General features: G+C 51.2%; 1 protein-coding gene across 2 annotated transcripts; it reads left to right on the top strand.

The window, feature by feature from the left end:
• Positions 1-395: 395 nt before the first annotated feature.
• On the top strand, positions 396-16,374 carry slc39a14 (solute carrier family 39 member 14). Of its 2 annotated transcripts, none has more exons than XM_084694416.1 (10): positions 396-563; positions 3,896-3,958; positions 4,428-4,785; positions 5,593-5,770; positions 8,586-8,755; positions 10,252-10,374; positions 11,754-11,957; positions 12,224-12,449; positions 12,811-12,995; positions 14,012-16,374. In XM_084694416.1, the coding sequence occupies exons 3-10, from the start codon at positions 4,465-4,467 to the stop codon at positions 14,162-14,164; spliced, it is 1,560 nt and encodes a 519-aa protein (XP_084550542.1). In that variant the 5' UTR covers positions 396-563; positions 3,896-3,958; positions 4,428-4,464; the 3' UTR covers positions 14,165-16,374. The 2 variants fall into 2 exon arrangements, with proteins under 2 accessions (XP_084550542.1, XP_084550543.1); XM_084694417.1 differs by lacking the exon at positions 8,586-8,755 and adding an exon at positions 7,018-7,187.
• Positions 16,375-16,407: the final 33 nt, after the last annotated feature.

The raw sequence follows: 16,407 nt of genomic DNA, 5'->3' as shown, positions 1-16,407 counted from the left end.
CAGGAGTTTCTGCAGGTCCATGATGCTAGCAGACTGGTTTAAACACAGGTTTAAAATATTGTTGAGATGCCAAAATGCAAGTCAAAGGAGCACCTCCAAAATCGCATCTGCTGTACATACTGTGTTTACAGTAGGAGGGCGCCCCGACCTTAGTTATGGTAACACGTTTTAAAACACCACATGTACTTCTATATGTATTCGTTTTGATTTGCACTGTTTTTTTTTCACTGGATTTGACGTTGAAAAATGTTTTAAAACACCACATGTACCTTTATATACTTATTCGTTTTGATTTGCACTGTTTTTTTTTCACTGGAGTTGACGTAGAAAAATGTGTGAAAGGTCCCTTTAAACGGTAAATGACTGTACGTCACTGAACGCCCCCTGCACACGTTGGCTGTGATGTGCAGTGAATGGGCCATGAAAACAGTAAACCTGGATTAATCCTATGATTGACAAGAATGAGACATCTCTAGCTAGTTTCAGGATTAAGGTATTACTGGTGCAAGAGGGTGTTCGTTGTGGTAACTAACACGGACAGAAGCGCCGAAGCTCCATCACCGGTAAGCGTGCAGTGTGAATAGCTTCATAGCTTAGCTTGCTGGGTGTAATAGTGAATTGTACAGTTCGCTTCCCAGCCATTGAAGACTGGTAGACTATGAATTTACTGTCTTGATAATTGTATCGGGAATCATGCTACCAGTTAAGGGTGCTTGCTAGCTTTTATGTACCTCTTTTACGTAGCTGAGTCAGCTAGCACTAACTAGCTAGCTAGTCGAGCTACATCATCAACCTCTCATCAGCGAGCCAGGTTTAGGGGAGATCTACGGATAGGGGGGGTCGAGTAGCCAACACTAGCTACCTGAAGCATAGTCGAGATATACATGTCAGTGTGACGCTGAAACTATTAGTCTTTCTCTAGTATATGTTATCTATCTCTGATAACATTGAAACCAAAGTAATTGATTAAACCAACTCAAATATGAGTTGCGGTGAGCAAATCGCCCGCTACTTTTCATTGATCTCAGTCTGTGGCCAGATACTCCCGACATGAGATTACTGGATCGGAAACAGCACTACACAATTTCTGAAGAACCTTCTCGATTAAACCGTTTACATCCGTGTGCCAAAATTCGCTCCCTTAATTAAAATTAACGTTACAAATGGCAAAAGCTAGAGAATGGAGTGTGATTTAATTGTCGTGTTGGTTAGATGTATTCAAATGAATGGATGTTATGTGTGAAAATGTATTTCCTGTTGTGTGATTAAAGCCCTAATTGGATTACTTAATTTTAAGTAGTGTGGTATGGAGGTTTTTGAACACTGAAAAATATACCCTGAAAATAGTAAATGGTCTCAGAATGACCAACACCAACATAATAACAAGGGTTGGTTGATGATATCAGTTGAGACTAATCACTATAATTATGTTACCCACTGAATGCTATTGTTGTGTTGTGGTAGTTCTGTCTCTCTATAAAGTTGTCTTTTAGGAGAGTTGTGCCAAAGCTTTGGCCCCTACTATCCAGACCTGCTATACTTAAACTCACTGCTTTTTGGTAAAGTATTCATTTTCTGGAAATAACTTATAACGGCAAGTTCATTTTGTGTCTTTGTGTCCAGTGTGTGTCGTGGTGGTTTGGCAATGTGTTTTTGTGCAGAGTCGTATTGACTGAACAGCAGGTCAGAAGTAGTGTCTGTTTGTCCATGACTAGGCTATATCCTGGTTTGTAGAAGTTTGTTTTTCTGGAGGACCAAAAATAGTTGGATGGCACGAACGCAATCAAGATGACATTTTCCATTTTCAGTCGACTAAAAACCTTGACTCTCAACAGTTATCGCGTTGTCTGACATGCAAATGCATGTCAAGCTAGGAAGAGATTTGGTCAGGGTTGAGTCAACAAACTGGCCATCTACACAGACAGGGGAACTGGTCCCATACACAAGTTGATCTTTTATGACATTTTATTGGACATCATATACATCTAAGAGCCACAAGATGTCTCATTTAGTCGAGGTTAGCATATGAAAGCATTCAAAACAACACATTTTCCAATAGGGTGGGATTGTAGTTTTGGTTGGCCTGGCTAAAAGCCATGCTAGAGATTTGTAAGGTAAACAACTGCATATTGTCTTTTAGTTATGTAAGCCTCTCTGAGTCCTCACTCAGTCTCCAGAGGTAGCTGGTATCCTGAGCACTGCACCTCTGTGGGCCAACGTCTGACTTGAGGGTTGGAGGTAAAATGATAAGGATACCCATTCTCGGCAGTGTTTGCACTTTTGACCAGTCAAAAGAGCTCATTTGGCATTTGAAAATGCTGATAAGATGGAAAACAGGACATTTTTCTGAGATACAGATCTCCTTAATCAGATGGAGGTGAACAGCTGGTTGTGAGCATCATAAAAGCATAGACACATTTCACTGTGCGCATATGCCCTAGTCTGTGACATCATCTCTGAGAGGATTCACTCCAGTTGATGGTGTGATGCTGTAAAACAATGCCTGGGTGTCCCGGTGACCTGTTAAGGTGTGTGCGCGTTTCTGTGTGTTTCCTCCAACTCACATTTCTGGTCTAACCGAGCTTATGGGACATCGAATGAAACCAGTTCCGTGCCAGGGCAACGGCACAGATGATTTGAGAAGCCGTCTCGTCATGTTTGCACATGCGACAGGGCCGTGTGTTCAGGATCAGTCTATTATTTATTTTGTTACACACAGAGATCCCCACAGTTACTGCTGCAAAGAAGACCCGCCGTTGATGTCGGCTACACCTGTTTTGACTGAACCAAACAAAGCCCACATTGTGGTGGCTCGCGCGTGCTTTTAGACGGCGTGCAGGAATCAGGGGCGGATCGATGCTAGCACGTGTCGTCTCGCCATGCCGCCTCTCCCGATTCGGCTCTGTGACTACCTCCGCTGTGTTCTTCCCTTTTACATAAAACACAGGGAGTCAGGTGGCTGAGCGGTTAGGGAATTGGGCTGGTAATCAGAAGGTTGCCGGTTCGATTCCGGGCTGGGACAAATGCCGTTGTGTCCATGGGCAAATTCACCCTACTTGGCGGCAAAACTCCCACCTTGAGGCGACTGTGGAAAAGGGGGCCCGCGAGAGCGGCTGGCAGGTGTCGGAGCGCGTGCGCCACGCTCCGCCAAATCACAATCACCTTCCTCTGTTGACTCTTCCACGCCTGTGTTTGCTGTGAACGTACACAGGGGAGTGTGCGGAGAGCAGCTGGGAGCTGACCGGCCAGGGCCCTCTCCCCGGCCAGGGCCCCTTACCCTCCCCCCTCCTGCCCTGCGCCTCGCACCTCCATGTGCTGCTCGGCATGCAGCGTTGATGAGCTGGCCCCCACTTTGTGGGGCGATGAAAAGGGGAGAAAGTGGAAGGGGAGAGTGCGAGAAGGGTAGGGAGGGGGAGAGGGAGAGAGAGAGGGAGAGAGAGAGAGAGAGAGAGAGAGAGAGAGAGAGAGAGAGAGAGAGGGAGAGAGAGGGAGAGAGGGAGAGAAGGAAGGATAACTGACCTTGGCGTGAGTGCTCCAGGACTAAGTGTCCTGCCAAGATGTACGCCACTTCCCGTCCCTGCCCTGTTCCTCCATGTCCCTCTCTCCCTCCATCTTCCTCTCTCCCTCCTCCCCATCTCCCTCTCTCCCTCCTTCTCTTCTTCTCCCTCTCTCCCTCCTCCCCCATATCCCTCTCTACCTCCCCCCCCCCCCTCAGCTCCCACAAGCTTGGACTCGTCCCCAGGACACTGCCCCAGTCAGGGGGAGGAGGAAGAAATGCCGGCGTTGGCTGAAAGCGGCGGTCATAACAAGGACCTGTCCCTTGTCTTAGTGTCCTGGCTTGACTTTTCAGCGGCCTCTCTAAACTCACGTCTGTTTCTGTCTTTTTCCCCTGAAGGCGACTGCACCCTGAAGATCTGAAGACCTCTCTCTCTCCCCCCCCCCGTCCCCCAGTGCCCAGGTGTGTTAAAGGTGCTTGGGGAGGTCAGCTCAGGTTAGGGCCCTCAGGACCCTCAGGGGGGGCCACTGTACTTAGAGCCGGCAACACATGTTTTAGGAGCTGGGGTCTAAGACCAGGACTATGAATGGGCACACTGTCAGAATACGTTTCCCTAGCATGTCTTGTGAGGTGAATGGTGTGTGTGTGGAGGGGGGGGAGAGGGAGCGGGAGCGGGAGGGAGGGCTGGTCAGAGTGCTTCCTCCTGTGTATGTCACAGTGGTTCTTTGTGTAGGGGTGGGTATGTATGTGTGCCTTGGATTGTTGTCTGGTAATGCCAATGTTATAATGGATGCGTAGGAAATCCTGTCCAATTTTCCGCCGTTGGCCTTTTCAAAAGAGTCGTTTTGTGCTGTAGAGCTTGGATTACCATGTATCTGTACCCGTTTGCTTTCTAGCCCGCCATAACCCCCACTTCTCTCTCTCCCGACAGACAGACTCCCCCCCCTCGCCCTGCCAGTGGAGGAGTCATGACCCGGAAGCCTCATCATGGCCGCGGTACCCCCAGCACCACCATCCTCCCCCAGCTGACCCTCGGCCTCACCCTGGCCCTCGTGCTCTCCTCCCCGGGGAGGGCGCTGGGCGAGGGCGAGGGCGAGGCTTCGTCTCCGGCCCAGGTGCTCCAGGACCTGCTGGCGCGCTACGGGGACAACGCCACCATCTCCGTCCCCCAGCTGCGCTCCCTGCTGGCCCGCCTCAGCGCCGGGCAGGGGGACGGCAACGCCACGGCAACGCCACAGCCCCCACCCCCAGGGCCCCCAGCCGCCCCCCCGAGGACCAACGGCTCTAAAGTGAGTTCAGGCTCGTCTGCACTGCCAGCTGTGTTTCACCTCCACGTTGATGTCCGTGTTGTACCAAACCGGCCTTACCTGTTTTGCATGTGTTGTTTGCTAGGCAGGGATCTCATGGAGTGATTTGTGTGCACATACCAGCGCTACTTCACAGCTGCCTCGACGACACCGTCTCTCTGCCCCTCTGGTCTTTCTACTCACAGTCACGCGCATAGCTCAGATATTCCACATATTTCCCCGGAGCTTAGCGTCGTGTGTGATTGGCTCGACGGCTATGTTTTCTGAGCTTAACGTCGTGCGTGATTGGCCGGACGACTCGCTGAGGGTCTTTGTGAGGATTTAGCTGGTCCGCTCGGAGCTGGGCAGCAGGGAGGAGACTGTGGGCGGCTTGGCTATTCACAAGTCCCACCTGAGCACTCTCCTGGGGGGGGGGGGGGGGGGTCATAGACTGGCCTGTCTGTCTCTCTCTCTCTCACGCCTTCTCTGTCTGTCTGTGCATCAGTGGGTCTACTCGCCTTTTGGCTTCCAGTGCACAGTCCAGCGAGACCCATCAGCCTGTGTATCTGCTGGGAGCTCCAGAAACAATATTTGTCCCCCAGATATGAAACGGGCGGGTTCGCGATGGGAGGCAGGGTGAAAGGTTTCATCTGTGGAGCGTGTGGCACATGAGGGTGTGGGTACAGGTGTGCGTGGGTGGAGGTGTGTGGGTGTAGGTGTATGTGTGGTTGCGTGACTATGAATATGTGTGGATGTGTGTGTGTGTGTGTGTGTGTCCTAGTGACTCATTCCCCGCGTCTCCCTCCCCAGTGCCTCCCTGCTGATACCCTGGCGGTGTACAGCATCAGCGAGCAGTCCCGTCTGGATGGGCGGGGCTTACAGGAACTCTGCCCCACCATGCTGCAGCAATTGGACGCCGGCAATTGTGGCGCAGAGCCAGGGGAGGAGCTCCACATAGACCTGCCCCCGAGACCCACGGATTCGGAAGGTGAGACGTTTTGGAAGGATGCGGTTCATTCTTCCACAGGGGGCCGGAACGGATATAAACCAGGCTGGCATCACTTGGAATGTCGCTGAGGATGAGATATTGTGTGTGCCTATGTTGTTGCCTTTTTTTCTTGAGTTTTCAAGAGAAACGCCAAAAACAAATGACCGGACTTGGCACGCCTGGTAGTGTTCTCTTCTAACAAACCCGGTCTGCCCCCTCTTCTTCCAGACCAGAACAGCTATCTCATGTTGCCCTGTAGTCAGCAGATACCAGCAAAGAGAGGATGCACACAGTCACCTCTACACTCCTCCCCCCCCCCCCCCCTGCTGTCAGCAGTTGCAGTTCGGTGTCATTAACACCACAGAGACAGTTTGGCACCTGCCACCTCTTCCAACTTTCCACCGCTCCCAACTGCCTCCGTGGCGGAGGGGGAGCTTGCCCCCCCCCGGACACGGCCGTCTCCAGCCCCCAGCCCGGCTGTCCTCGTCGAGGGAGGAGAGGGTGTACCGAGGGGGGGGGGGGGATGAATGCCCCTGGAGGATGTGGAGTATCTGCAGGCTTCCTGTGAAGTTCCTCTCTTGAGGGCGCAGCTCCAGCTCTCTCTCTCTCCAACCCCCCTTCCCATCCTCGCTCAGGCTGGGCGAATCACAGCCGCACCCTCTCCCCGCCTCGGCCAACGGAATGACACTCCCGACTAATCCTTTCCCCCAACGGTGTCTCTCCCCTTTTCAGTTGGGCGTCTGCTCTGTGATTTCTTTCATCCCTCCGTGTTTCCTCTCTGACTGACAGGTGTTTGAATCCTGCCTCGGGGAGGATGAAAGCTGGAAGCTGTCTTCTCAGCAGATGTTTTCTCTACAGAGGTCTTGTCATGTGGCATGTGCTGGATGTGGTGATGGGTACTTCCAGTGGTGTCGATTCCTCCGAATTGGTGCCCTCAGGCCAAACTTTGTCCTCCCAGCACAGGGAACTGGTTGTGAGGGGACCACAGACCAGACATGAAACTGAGAAGATCCGGATTCCTCTTAAATGTTGCTTCTTCTCAGCAGGTTGAACATGTGACCCGGACCGCCAAACCTAACCTGGTTCCTCCTACGGCACACATCCCTTTTAAGAACCCTGTCTTGTGTGTGTGTGTGTGTGTGTGTGTCCGTGCCCTGTGTTTCCTGGTCTGTGTGTGTGTGTGTGAGAGACAGAGAGTGTGTGTGTGTGCTGATTCTCACCCCCTGCCTACCCTCCTGCTCCCACAGTGTGGGGGTTCTCTCTTCTGAGTGTGACCCTGGTCAGTGCCTTCTCCCTGACCGGCGTCTTCCTGGTGCCCCTCATGAGGACGCGCCACATGCGCCGCGCCCTCATCTATTTCATCGCTCTCTCCATTGGAACGCTCTTCTCCACCGCTGTCTTCCAGCTCCTGCCCGAGGTGTAGTAGCCCGACCCCCCCCCCCGAGACCCTCCTAAAGGCTCCCCCCCCCCACACACACACACACACACGCACAGACTCAGGGATGCAGTTTGAGAAGCCGACGCATCACAGACCAAAAGCCCTCTCAGTGTTCTGGCCTTCCTCTCCTCTCCTCTCCTTTCTCCTCCTCTCCTTTCTCCTCCTCTCCTCTCCTTTCTCCTCCTCTCCTCTCCTTTCTCCTCCTCTCCTCTCCCACTCTTCTGATGAGCCCCAGGAGAGACACTTCCAGCAGCCTCGCTCATCAACGACAACCCTCAATTTCTTGTGTGTGTGTGTGTGTGTGGTAGACTTGTCTCTTCATTGAGGAGCGTGTGTGTGTATATATGCCCCACCATTTCCTACTCGGTATGATCTAGGCCAACTGTGACGTTGCATCTCCCCTCTGAAGAGAGCTGTGCTCCGGCCGGCTGGGAGAACGAAACAAACCTCCTTAAACAAACCCACTGCAACTGGGAGGAAATCAGGCCAGGTTAGCCTCCAGGACATCCACAGTCTCTCTTGCTCCAAGTACGGTCAGTTACCAGGGCCACATGATTGGAGTACCTAAGCAACCTTAGAGAGCCCTTAACCTCACATGTCTCTGGAGGCAATGGTTAAGAGAGACAGCGGTTTTGAATGCCCCCCCCTGCCCAAACACAATAAACCCTTCATAGGCTATTGTAGAGACCCACCCTAGGGCTAGGGGAGAAGGTTGAGAGGACCTGTCTGTGTGTGTGTGTGTGAGCGTGACTGCTGAAGTCTCAGTGAGGTGGTTCTGTGCTATTGTCTCTGTGCTTCCTGTGGCTCACTTCCTCCTGCTGTTGATCTGAGAGCCTATCTCCCCTCCCCCCCCATCCCCCTTGCTTCCTAACCGCCTCTCTCCATGATCAAAGTGAGAATACTGGGATTTGAGAGGGGACAACGGATCATTGGCTCCTTCTGCGGGAACCTTGGTGCTCTGGTGATTCTCGCACGATGTGATTGGACGCTGCCTCCTGATGTTTTACTTTGTTGTTTTTCTCCCTGCGGTTGACTCTCTGGTGAAGGTGGTCAGACATCTTTGTTCTCGGTGTGAATACTCTGGTCATTTTAATCTCCTTTCTCCCTTTTAATTTTTTTTTTTTAGGGGTTGAGATTAACTGGTGTCTTCCAATGGTTCTTCTTCGAAAAGGGACGACAATATCCTTCATACCGACCTTTCACATCGTTGATTCTCAACTAATTGTTCTCTTTTCTCTCCTCTCCCCTCCCCCTTTCCACCATTTCATCCCCTCCTTTTGTAATTACCCTTTGACTCCTTAAACACCCTCCCCCCCTCCTCTCTCTCTCTCTCCCTCCATCTCCCTCTCTCTCTCTCCACCCTGCGGTCGTGGTCAGTTTGGGGTTATGGGTTCCTGTGCGTGACTCTCATCTCGCTGTGCTCCCTGGTCGGCGCCACCGTGGTGCCGTTCATGAGGAAAACCTTTTACAAGCGCCTACTGCTGTACTTCATAGCCCTGGCCATTGGCACGCTCTACTCCAACGCCCTGTTTCAGCTCATCCCAGAGGTAGTGTTGTTGGCCCTCCACAAGCCCTCTGTGACATGCTTGCGTGTAAAAAGGGCTATACAAATCCATTTCACCCCCAGGCCTCAGTGCTTCCCGCTTACCCTCGAGTTGCCCTCAGTCAAAATGGCCGCCGTTAGAACGGGGGGAGCCCAGTCACTCCCTGTAGCTTTCGAGGCATTCGAAAGGCCCAGTTCCCCAACGTTTTATGTGGCTCCACTTGAACAGGGGGTTTGGAGATATGACCCCCAAATGATTCTTTTCGCTTGCTACCAAGGCGACAAATAACTTTAAAACGGTGCTTCTGGAACGGTAATGCATTAAAAAAAAAAACGAGGGGAAACTAAATCGCTCTCTTTGTTCCATTGACTTCTCTCACAGTCACAGATGTGAAGGGGGGGTGGGGGGTTTAATTAAAGTGAGGTAGCCATTGAATTTCAAACTGAGAGGTGTACCCCACTGTGACTTGGCTGCCACAGCTGGTACCTGAGGAGAGGGAGAGGCAGGCACTGAGCCCTGCTCACCCCCACCCCTAACAGCTGACAGTTCAAACAGTCGACTTTTGAAAGTGTAGCGTTCTGGAACAGCGGTCTTCAACCCTGGTCCTCAGGGCCCACTGTCCTGCATGTTTTCAATGTTTCCCTGCTCCAACACACCTGATTCAAATGAACGGTTATTATTATTATAACATCCAGGGCAGTGGTCCCTGAAGACCAAGACACTTGATGGTAGACGTTCACCTTCTTTACACAAATTAGAAAATGGCATCCAGTCAATTCAAAGCAAAAGATAATGAATCATTTACAGTTCTTGGCAGAGTGGCAGTGGGAAACCACATATCCAACCTTCTGCCAAGTTGTTTGGATGATAGCCTGTTAGTGTATCCTTGAGTTCATGTTGACTTGCAGAAGAATCCCAGGCTGTGTTTGGGATCAGGGACTGTTCAGGGATACTTCCTTAGTGTCGAAGACTCAACAGTGCCAGTTGAGCCAAATACAAGTCAAGATAAGATGTTGGTTTGTCATTGGCTCACATTATTAACAAGGATTTACTGTAGACTTTGTAGTGTCACTTTGTAGTATTCTCAGCATGACCACACCCCCCATTGACCCTATTTTTTTACACACAAATATACTATATATTCAGTCGTCTGCTATATACAGTGCCGGTGCGTGCACGTACACACACACTGCTACTGTGAGACAAATCAACTGGGATCATGTATGAGAATATTGACTGAGGGCATCTCTTTTGTCATAACTGACTCGGACAGAAACAAATATAAATGCATCGAATACAAAACATCTTTTAGTTAAGAAGCAGTCAGAATCACTGGTAAATAAATAATTAAGACTGGTGCTGTAAATCTGGATGTTTGAAACCTCGTGTAAATATTGGTACTTGAAAGCTCAAGAATGTAAAAATAAAACGTATGGGACCCCCCTAACCCACGGCTTGTGGTTGGAAGCTAACCCAGGCCTCTGTGCTGTGCGTTGCAGGCGTTTGGCTTCGACCCCATGGTGGACTTCTACATGTCCAAGTCCACCGTGGTGTTCGGAGGCTTCTACCTGTTCTTCTTCACGGAGAAGGTCCTCAAGATGCTGCTGAAACGGAAGGACGGGGTGAGTGGGCTGCCTCTCTCTCTCCCCCTCTCTCTCCCTCTCCCTCTCCCTCTCTCTCCCTCCCTTCCCCTCTCTCTCCCCCTCTCTCCCTCCCTGGATGTGACTGCAGTGATTTATCTTCTTCTTTTGGGGGGCCGGGGACGGACTTTATTGTTGCTCCTATTGTCGTCACCGATCCCTTTGACGAGTCGATGCGGCGCCGTTCTCCTCCCCCTCTGTCCTCACATTGAAAAGACAAAAAAACACCGTACCCGAAAAGGCGGCCCAATGTACAGTACAGATCTCCATGTGCAGTCTATCTATACACAACGACGATCCAGCTGGTGTCGTGTTCACGGCCGAGTGTTTAGGGTGTTGGAGAGGGTACAGAGGTCTATACTGGGGCTGGTTGGGCCTGTTAGGCAGGAGAGGTTGGGATGAGCTTCCAGCTCCGCACACAACTCGCCCTCCGCACACACCTCGCCCCCCGCTCCTCAGCGCTCGTCCCCTGGGCAATGTAAACGGTGGATATGATAGCTGTGACCTCTGTACAGCTCCCTATTGTGCGCTCTGCTTCCTAGAAAAACAGGTGTGTACTCCAGGAGGGCCTGAGGGCGTTAGGACACGTGTCACTGGAGCGCTGCGCCTCATGTCACGCTGCCGGTGTTCCTGTGTGGTTTGGTACAGACCAAACGCAAGGTTTATTACAGGACTAGGTGTGTGAGGATGTCACATGCTGTGGTTTCAGCACCCTGTAAAAGGGTCTCTGAGGTATTTCGGTTCATAACCTCTCCATACCTGTTTGAGATTAACGGCGCTGTCATTTTATAGCTTCTCGAAAACACATGGTTGAAGATTAAACGAAACGTGTTTTCAGCATAAAATAACGTGGCCCTTTATGGTCCTACTACCATAAAATACTTCCACACAGCGAAGATGGTGTGTGTGTGTGTGTGTTACTCCAGTTTAACCATGGCTATGGAAGAACTAGCCCAGTGGAACATGTGTTGAGGTGATGGCGCCCTCTGGGGACTGTGTAGGATCCTGCAGTAGGTATCCTTGAATTTGAGCAGTGAGCATTCCTGTGGTTCCACTGAGGAAACCTGGTGCGGATTTTTGAGCCGATTATAGAACTGGCTCGACCTACTTAGCACCCTCACCTCTTTAGCGTACTGTTATCACTTCTGGTGCTGTCTGTAAGCACACAACGACCAAAAACCATAGAAGTTCCATACAGTAGAAGCCGATCAACAATAGACATGGCCTAGAATCCGGCCTAGAAATGGGAGTTATGAATACATTTAGTCTTAGAATAATGTTGCAGTGATTCAATTCGATGTAGGGGGTGACAGATTGTCCTTATCCCATGTTGATCAATGTGTGTGTGTGTGTGTCTCCAGGCCAAAGGTCACGGGCACGGGCACAGCCACTACCCCGCGGCGGAGCGCTACGCGGCGGCCAACGGCGACATGGAGGAGGGTGTGACGGAGAAGCTGCAGAACGGGGAGGCGGGGCTAGGGGCGGGGCTAGGGGCGGGGCTAGCTCTGGACAAGGTGGACGGAGGAGAGGGGGACCGCATGCTTACCCCTGCCACGACCCCGCAGGTGAGGCTCTCTCTCCCTTTCTCACACACACATACACAGTACACACGCACACTGCCGTTCACACCCTGCCATACACACATTCCTTCTCCTACGCACACACACTTCTTACACGAGCACACACACACATTCATTGTTGTACACTGTCGTTCACACCACACTTCTTAAACACGGCCACTCCCATTCATACCTACTCCCCCCCCCCCCCCCACACACACACACACAGTACTTGCCATCCACACTCACTCGCCCCCCTCTCAAACCATCAGGACACGCAGAGCTTGGGAGGGGGCGGGACGAGCAGCGGCGGCTGCTATTGGCTGAAGGGGACGGCGTACTCTGACATCGGCACGCTGGCCTGGATGATCACGCTGAGCGACGGGCTTCACAACTTCATCGACGGCCTGGCCATCGGGGCCTCCTTCACCGCCTCCGTCTTCCAGGGAGTCAGCACCTCCATAGCCATCCTGTGTGAAGAGTTCCCCCACGAGCTGGGTGAGGGGGCTGGGGCCTGGAGGGCTGGGGGGGTGGGGCCTGGAGGGTGGGATGCTGGGGGCTGGAGGGTGGGATGCTGGGGCCTGGAGGGTGGGATGCTGGGGGCTGGAGGGTGGGATGCTGGGAGCTAGTGGGCTGGGCTAGGGCTTGGAGGCCAGGGCATGAGGCTCGGGCCTGGGGTTTAGAGAATCCCATGTGGATCTGCTTTCGGGATGTTTTCCCTACGATTATGCCTTATTATCCGTTTATCGTCATTTATTCAAACTTCACTCAGTGGAAACAGTAATCGTATGGACCTGAGTTCCCCAACCCCTGTCCACCTCTCCCTCATGCCTGACTGTGTCCTGTCTGCCTGTGTTAGGAGACTTTGTGATCCTGCTCAATGCTGGCATGAGCATCCAGCAGGCTCTGTTCTTCAACTTCCTGTCTGCCTGCTGCTGCTACCTGGGCATGGGCTTTGGCATCCTGGCTGGAAACAGTTTCTCACCCAACTGGATCTTTGCCCTGGCCGGGGGCATGTTCCTTTACATCGCCCTGGCTGACATGGTGAGGATTTGTGTGTGTGTGTGTGTTTGTGACAGTGTGACAAAGGAGGGCGTGTGATTTCTGGCATGTGTGTTCTGTTGTGATTCCCCATTAATAGTCTCTTAATCTCTCCCTCCTCCCTCACCTTCCCTTGCTCAATTTCTCCTTTTCTACCTCCACCTCTCCCTCCCTCCACCACTCCCTCCCTCCACCTCTCCCTCCACCTCTCCCTCCCTCCACCTCTCCCTCCCTCCACCTCTCCCTCCCTCCACCTCTCCCTCCACCTCTCCCTCCCTCTACCTCTCCCTCCACCTCTCCCTCCCTCTACCTCTCCCTCCCTCCCTCCACCTCTCCCTCCCTCCACCTCTCCCTCCACCTCTCCCTCCCTCCACCTCTCCCTCCCTCCCTCCACCTCTCCCTCCACCTCTCCCTCCCTCCACCTCTCCCTCCACCTCTCCCTCCACCTCTCCCTCCCTCCACCTCTCCCTCCACCTCTCCCTCCCTCCACCTCTCCCTCCACCTCTCCCTCCACCTCTCCCTCCACCTCTCCCTCCACCTCTCCCTCCACCTCTCCCTCCACCTCTCCCTCCCTCCCTCCACCTCTCCCTCCACCACTCCCTCCCTCCACCACTCCCTCCCTCCACCTCTCCCTCCCTCCACCTCTCCCTCCCTCCACCTCTCCCTCCCTCCACCTCTCCCTCCCTCCCTCCCTCCACCTCTCCCTCCCTCCACCTCTCCCTCCCTCCACCTCTCCCTCCACCACTCCCTCCCTCCCTCCACCTCTCCCTCCACCACTCCCTCCCTCCACCTCTCCCTCCACCACTCCCTCCCTCCCTCCACCTCTCCCTCCCTCCACCTCTCCCTCCACCACTCCCTCCCTCCCTCCACCTCTCCCTCCACCACTCCCTCCCTCCACCTCTCCCTCCCTCCCTCCCTCCACCACTCCCTCCCTCCACCTCTCCCTCCCTCCCTCCCTCCACCTCTCCCTCCCTCCACCTCTCCTTCCAACACTCCCTCCCTCCTCCTCTCCCGCTCAGTTCCCAGAGATGAACGAGGTGAGTCGTGAGGAGGAGGAGGCCGGGGGCACCCGTGCGCTCGTCACCTTCGCCATCCAGAACGCCGGCCTGCTGACCGGCTTCGCCATCATGCTCCTGCTCACCACCTTCTCTGGACAGATAGCGCTGACATAGCAGGCGCACACAGCCCCCCGAAGGAACCGCTTCCGACCGGACGCAACAAGAAACCCGAACCCTGGGACCCTGCAGGTTTCAGATTTGAGTGTAAACTGATCTTAACTGGGACCTGATTCTTTAAGGGAGCCTTCCCCAGTGTTTTTCCTCCCTCCCCCCCCTCCTCAAACAGGTAACCCAGGGATGGTCACGTGCGGCAGGAACGCACCCTCTACGAAATGTCTGAGCTCCTATATGCAGTACCTGACTGACGAGGCCCCTCCCCTCGCCTCTTTAGCCCCACCCCCCATGCCTGGCCCTCTTCCAGGGACCACAAACCTCCCTCCTTCTGTTAAGAAGCTCTTTATGAACTCCTGTGTACTGTTCATTAATGGATGTGCAATACAGACTAAATGTAAACAAACCTCTTTCCCAACCCTTGTCACTTCCCCCTAGACTACTGAGCAGCCATTTAGTCTCAGCTGATTGAGTCATTAGTTCACACAATTATTTCCTCTTTGTGTGTGTCCATAGTCTACAGAACCAGCAGCTTAAAGAAGCATTGTAAACGTCCTTGGACTTTCTTAACTTGTCATTCCTTACAAAAAAAAAGAAGTACAAACTAACTGGTATGTCGAGCAGCAAAACAAAACTGAACAATACGATTGCTTTTCCAACAGACGATGTTTTGTGTTTTTTTTATGTTGTTTTTTTACATTAGAAATGAGACCGAACAAAACCAGAAGAGACTGAATTCTAAAGACCAAATATGGACCGGGCCATAGTCATCGAAGGGCTTTATTGAGATGGTTGTCTCCTTCAGTGTGCCCAGCATTTTTTTTTTCCTCCAGAAGTCCTCTATAGGGGCTGTGTCAGCCATGATGGACTACGGTGGCCCAGAGGGTCACACAGTCTCATAGTTAACCACCTGTGCCCTTCATTCATGAACTAATTATAGATCTTTACTACAGTCTACTACTACTACTATGTACTGTCAAGCAGATTGAATGCAGTGCTTTGTTCATCCTCAGTGCGGTTTTCCTCCAGGCTATCTTTATTATATAGCAGTGGATCAAATGTATAGAATCAAAATGGAATCTATCTTTGTGTTGAACGGTATACACCTTCAAGCTCTGCCTTAGTGTGTGTTGTAATGCGACACCAAAAAGGACAAGTCCAGCGTCATAGAGAGTTGGTTTTCCTTCCGCAACAACTAAAAATCAAGGCATTTGCAAGGTAGATAACTGCTGTCGTCAGGTATAGTTGGTTTTAAGGTATATAAATACAAATAATTGGTTAAATCAGATCAGACATATTTTGATTTATTGAGTGCTCAGTTCTAGCCTATATCATGTAATGGAACATTAGATATAAAAGATTCCTAATTCCCTGCTATGGACACTCTTCTCTGTCTATTACACATACATTCTCTGTCCCATTTAAGCCATTGGATGTGAATAACAACTATGTAACTTTCTGCTGTAATATTAATATATTTTTACAAGTAGATGGATACAAAGTCATTGCAGACAGAATGCACCAGTAAGTGTGCTGGTAATCATGCTTCTTAACGGTTAAGAATAACAGGCAAATGCATCCTGTGAGGCTTATCTTAGTACTCTACTAAATGCTGACATTTTGCTGTCTTTAGATTTGAAGTACCCTACACACTAATATGTAGATGTATTCCTAGTTGTAAACAAGCTGTTGATAGGGATTAACCAAGCCATCACATTTAAGTATGTACCTCCATGAAATATTGCAACACTTGACATATAGTTTTTGAGCCATTTGAGATTTGTATTTTGTTTCCAGTCGATCACCCTTTTATGCATTTATGCACACGTTCAGTCAATTCTTTGGGGGGTTGAAGACAAGCCGTTTGATCTGAGGCAAAAATGCAATGCTGATATTTTTCTGTATTAACATGTACAGTATTTTGTTAGCATGACCTGACCTAGTACAACAATCCTAAGCAGAGTACAATTTTTTTGGTACACAGAACAAATGTTTGTCCTGTTATGAAGCTTACTACTGTCTCAAACATCTCATTGTGTGACCACAGCAACTGACTTTTGAAGAAGACATTATTTATTGATGCTGTAAAGACGTTATAAGCTCCTGTGAATAGTGCTGTAGAGAATCAAATTGTACGTTATGGTAAACCAGATCAGCCTTCTCAGTGTGTCGTGAGAACATGTCTTTTTATAAACGTTATTTTCCAAGATTAACAGTCTCATGTGATTATTATGTTCCATGTTTTA

Source organism: Hypomesus nipponensis, chromosome 28 (assembly GCF_054491055.1).
Source record: "Hypomesus nipponensis isolate SF chromosome 28, ASM5449105v1, whole genome shotgun sequence".
In the NCBI taxonomy this organism is placed as follows: Eukaryota; Metazoa; Chordata; class Actinopteri; order Osmeriformes; family Osmeridae; genus Hypomesus; species Hypomesus nipponensis.
Note: the sequence above shows the minus strand (reverse complement) of the source record. Positions and strands in the feature narration are given on the sequence as shown.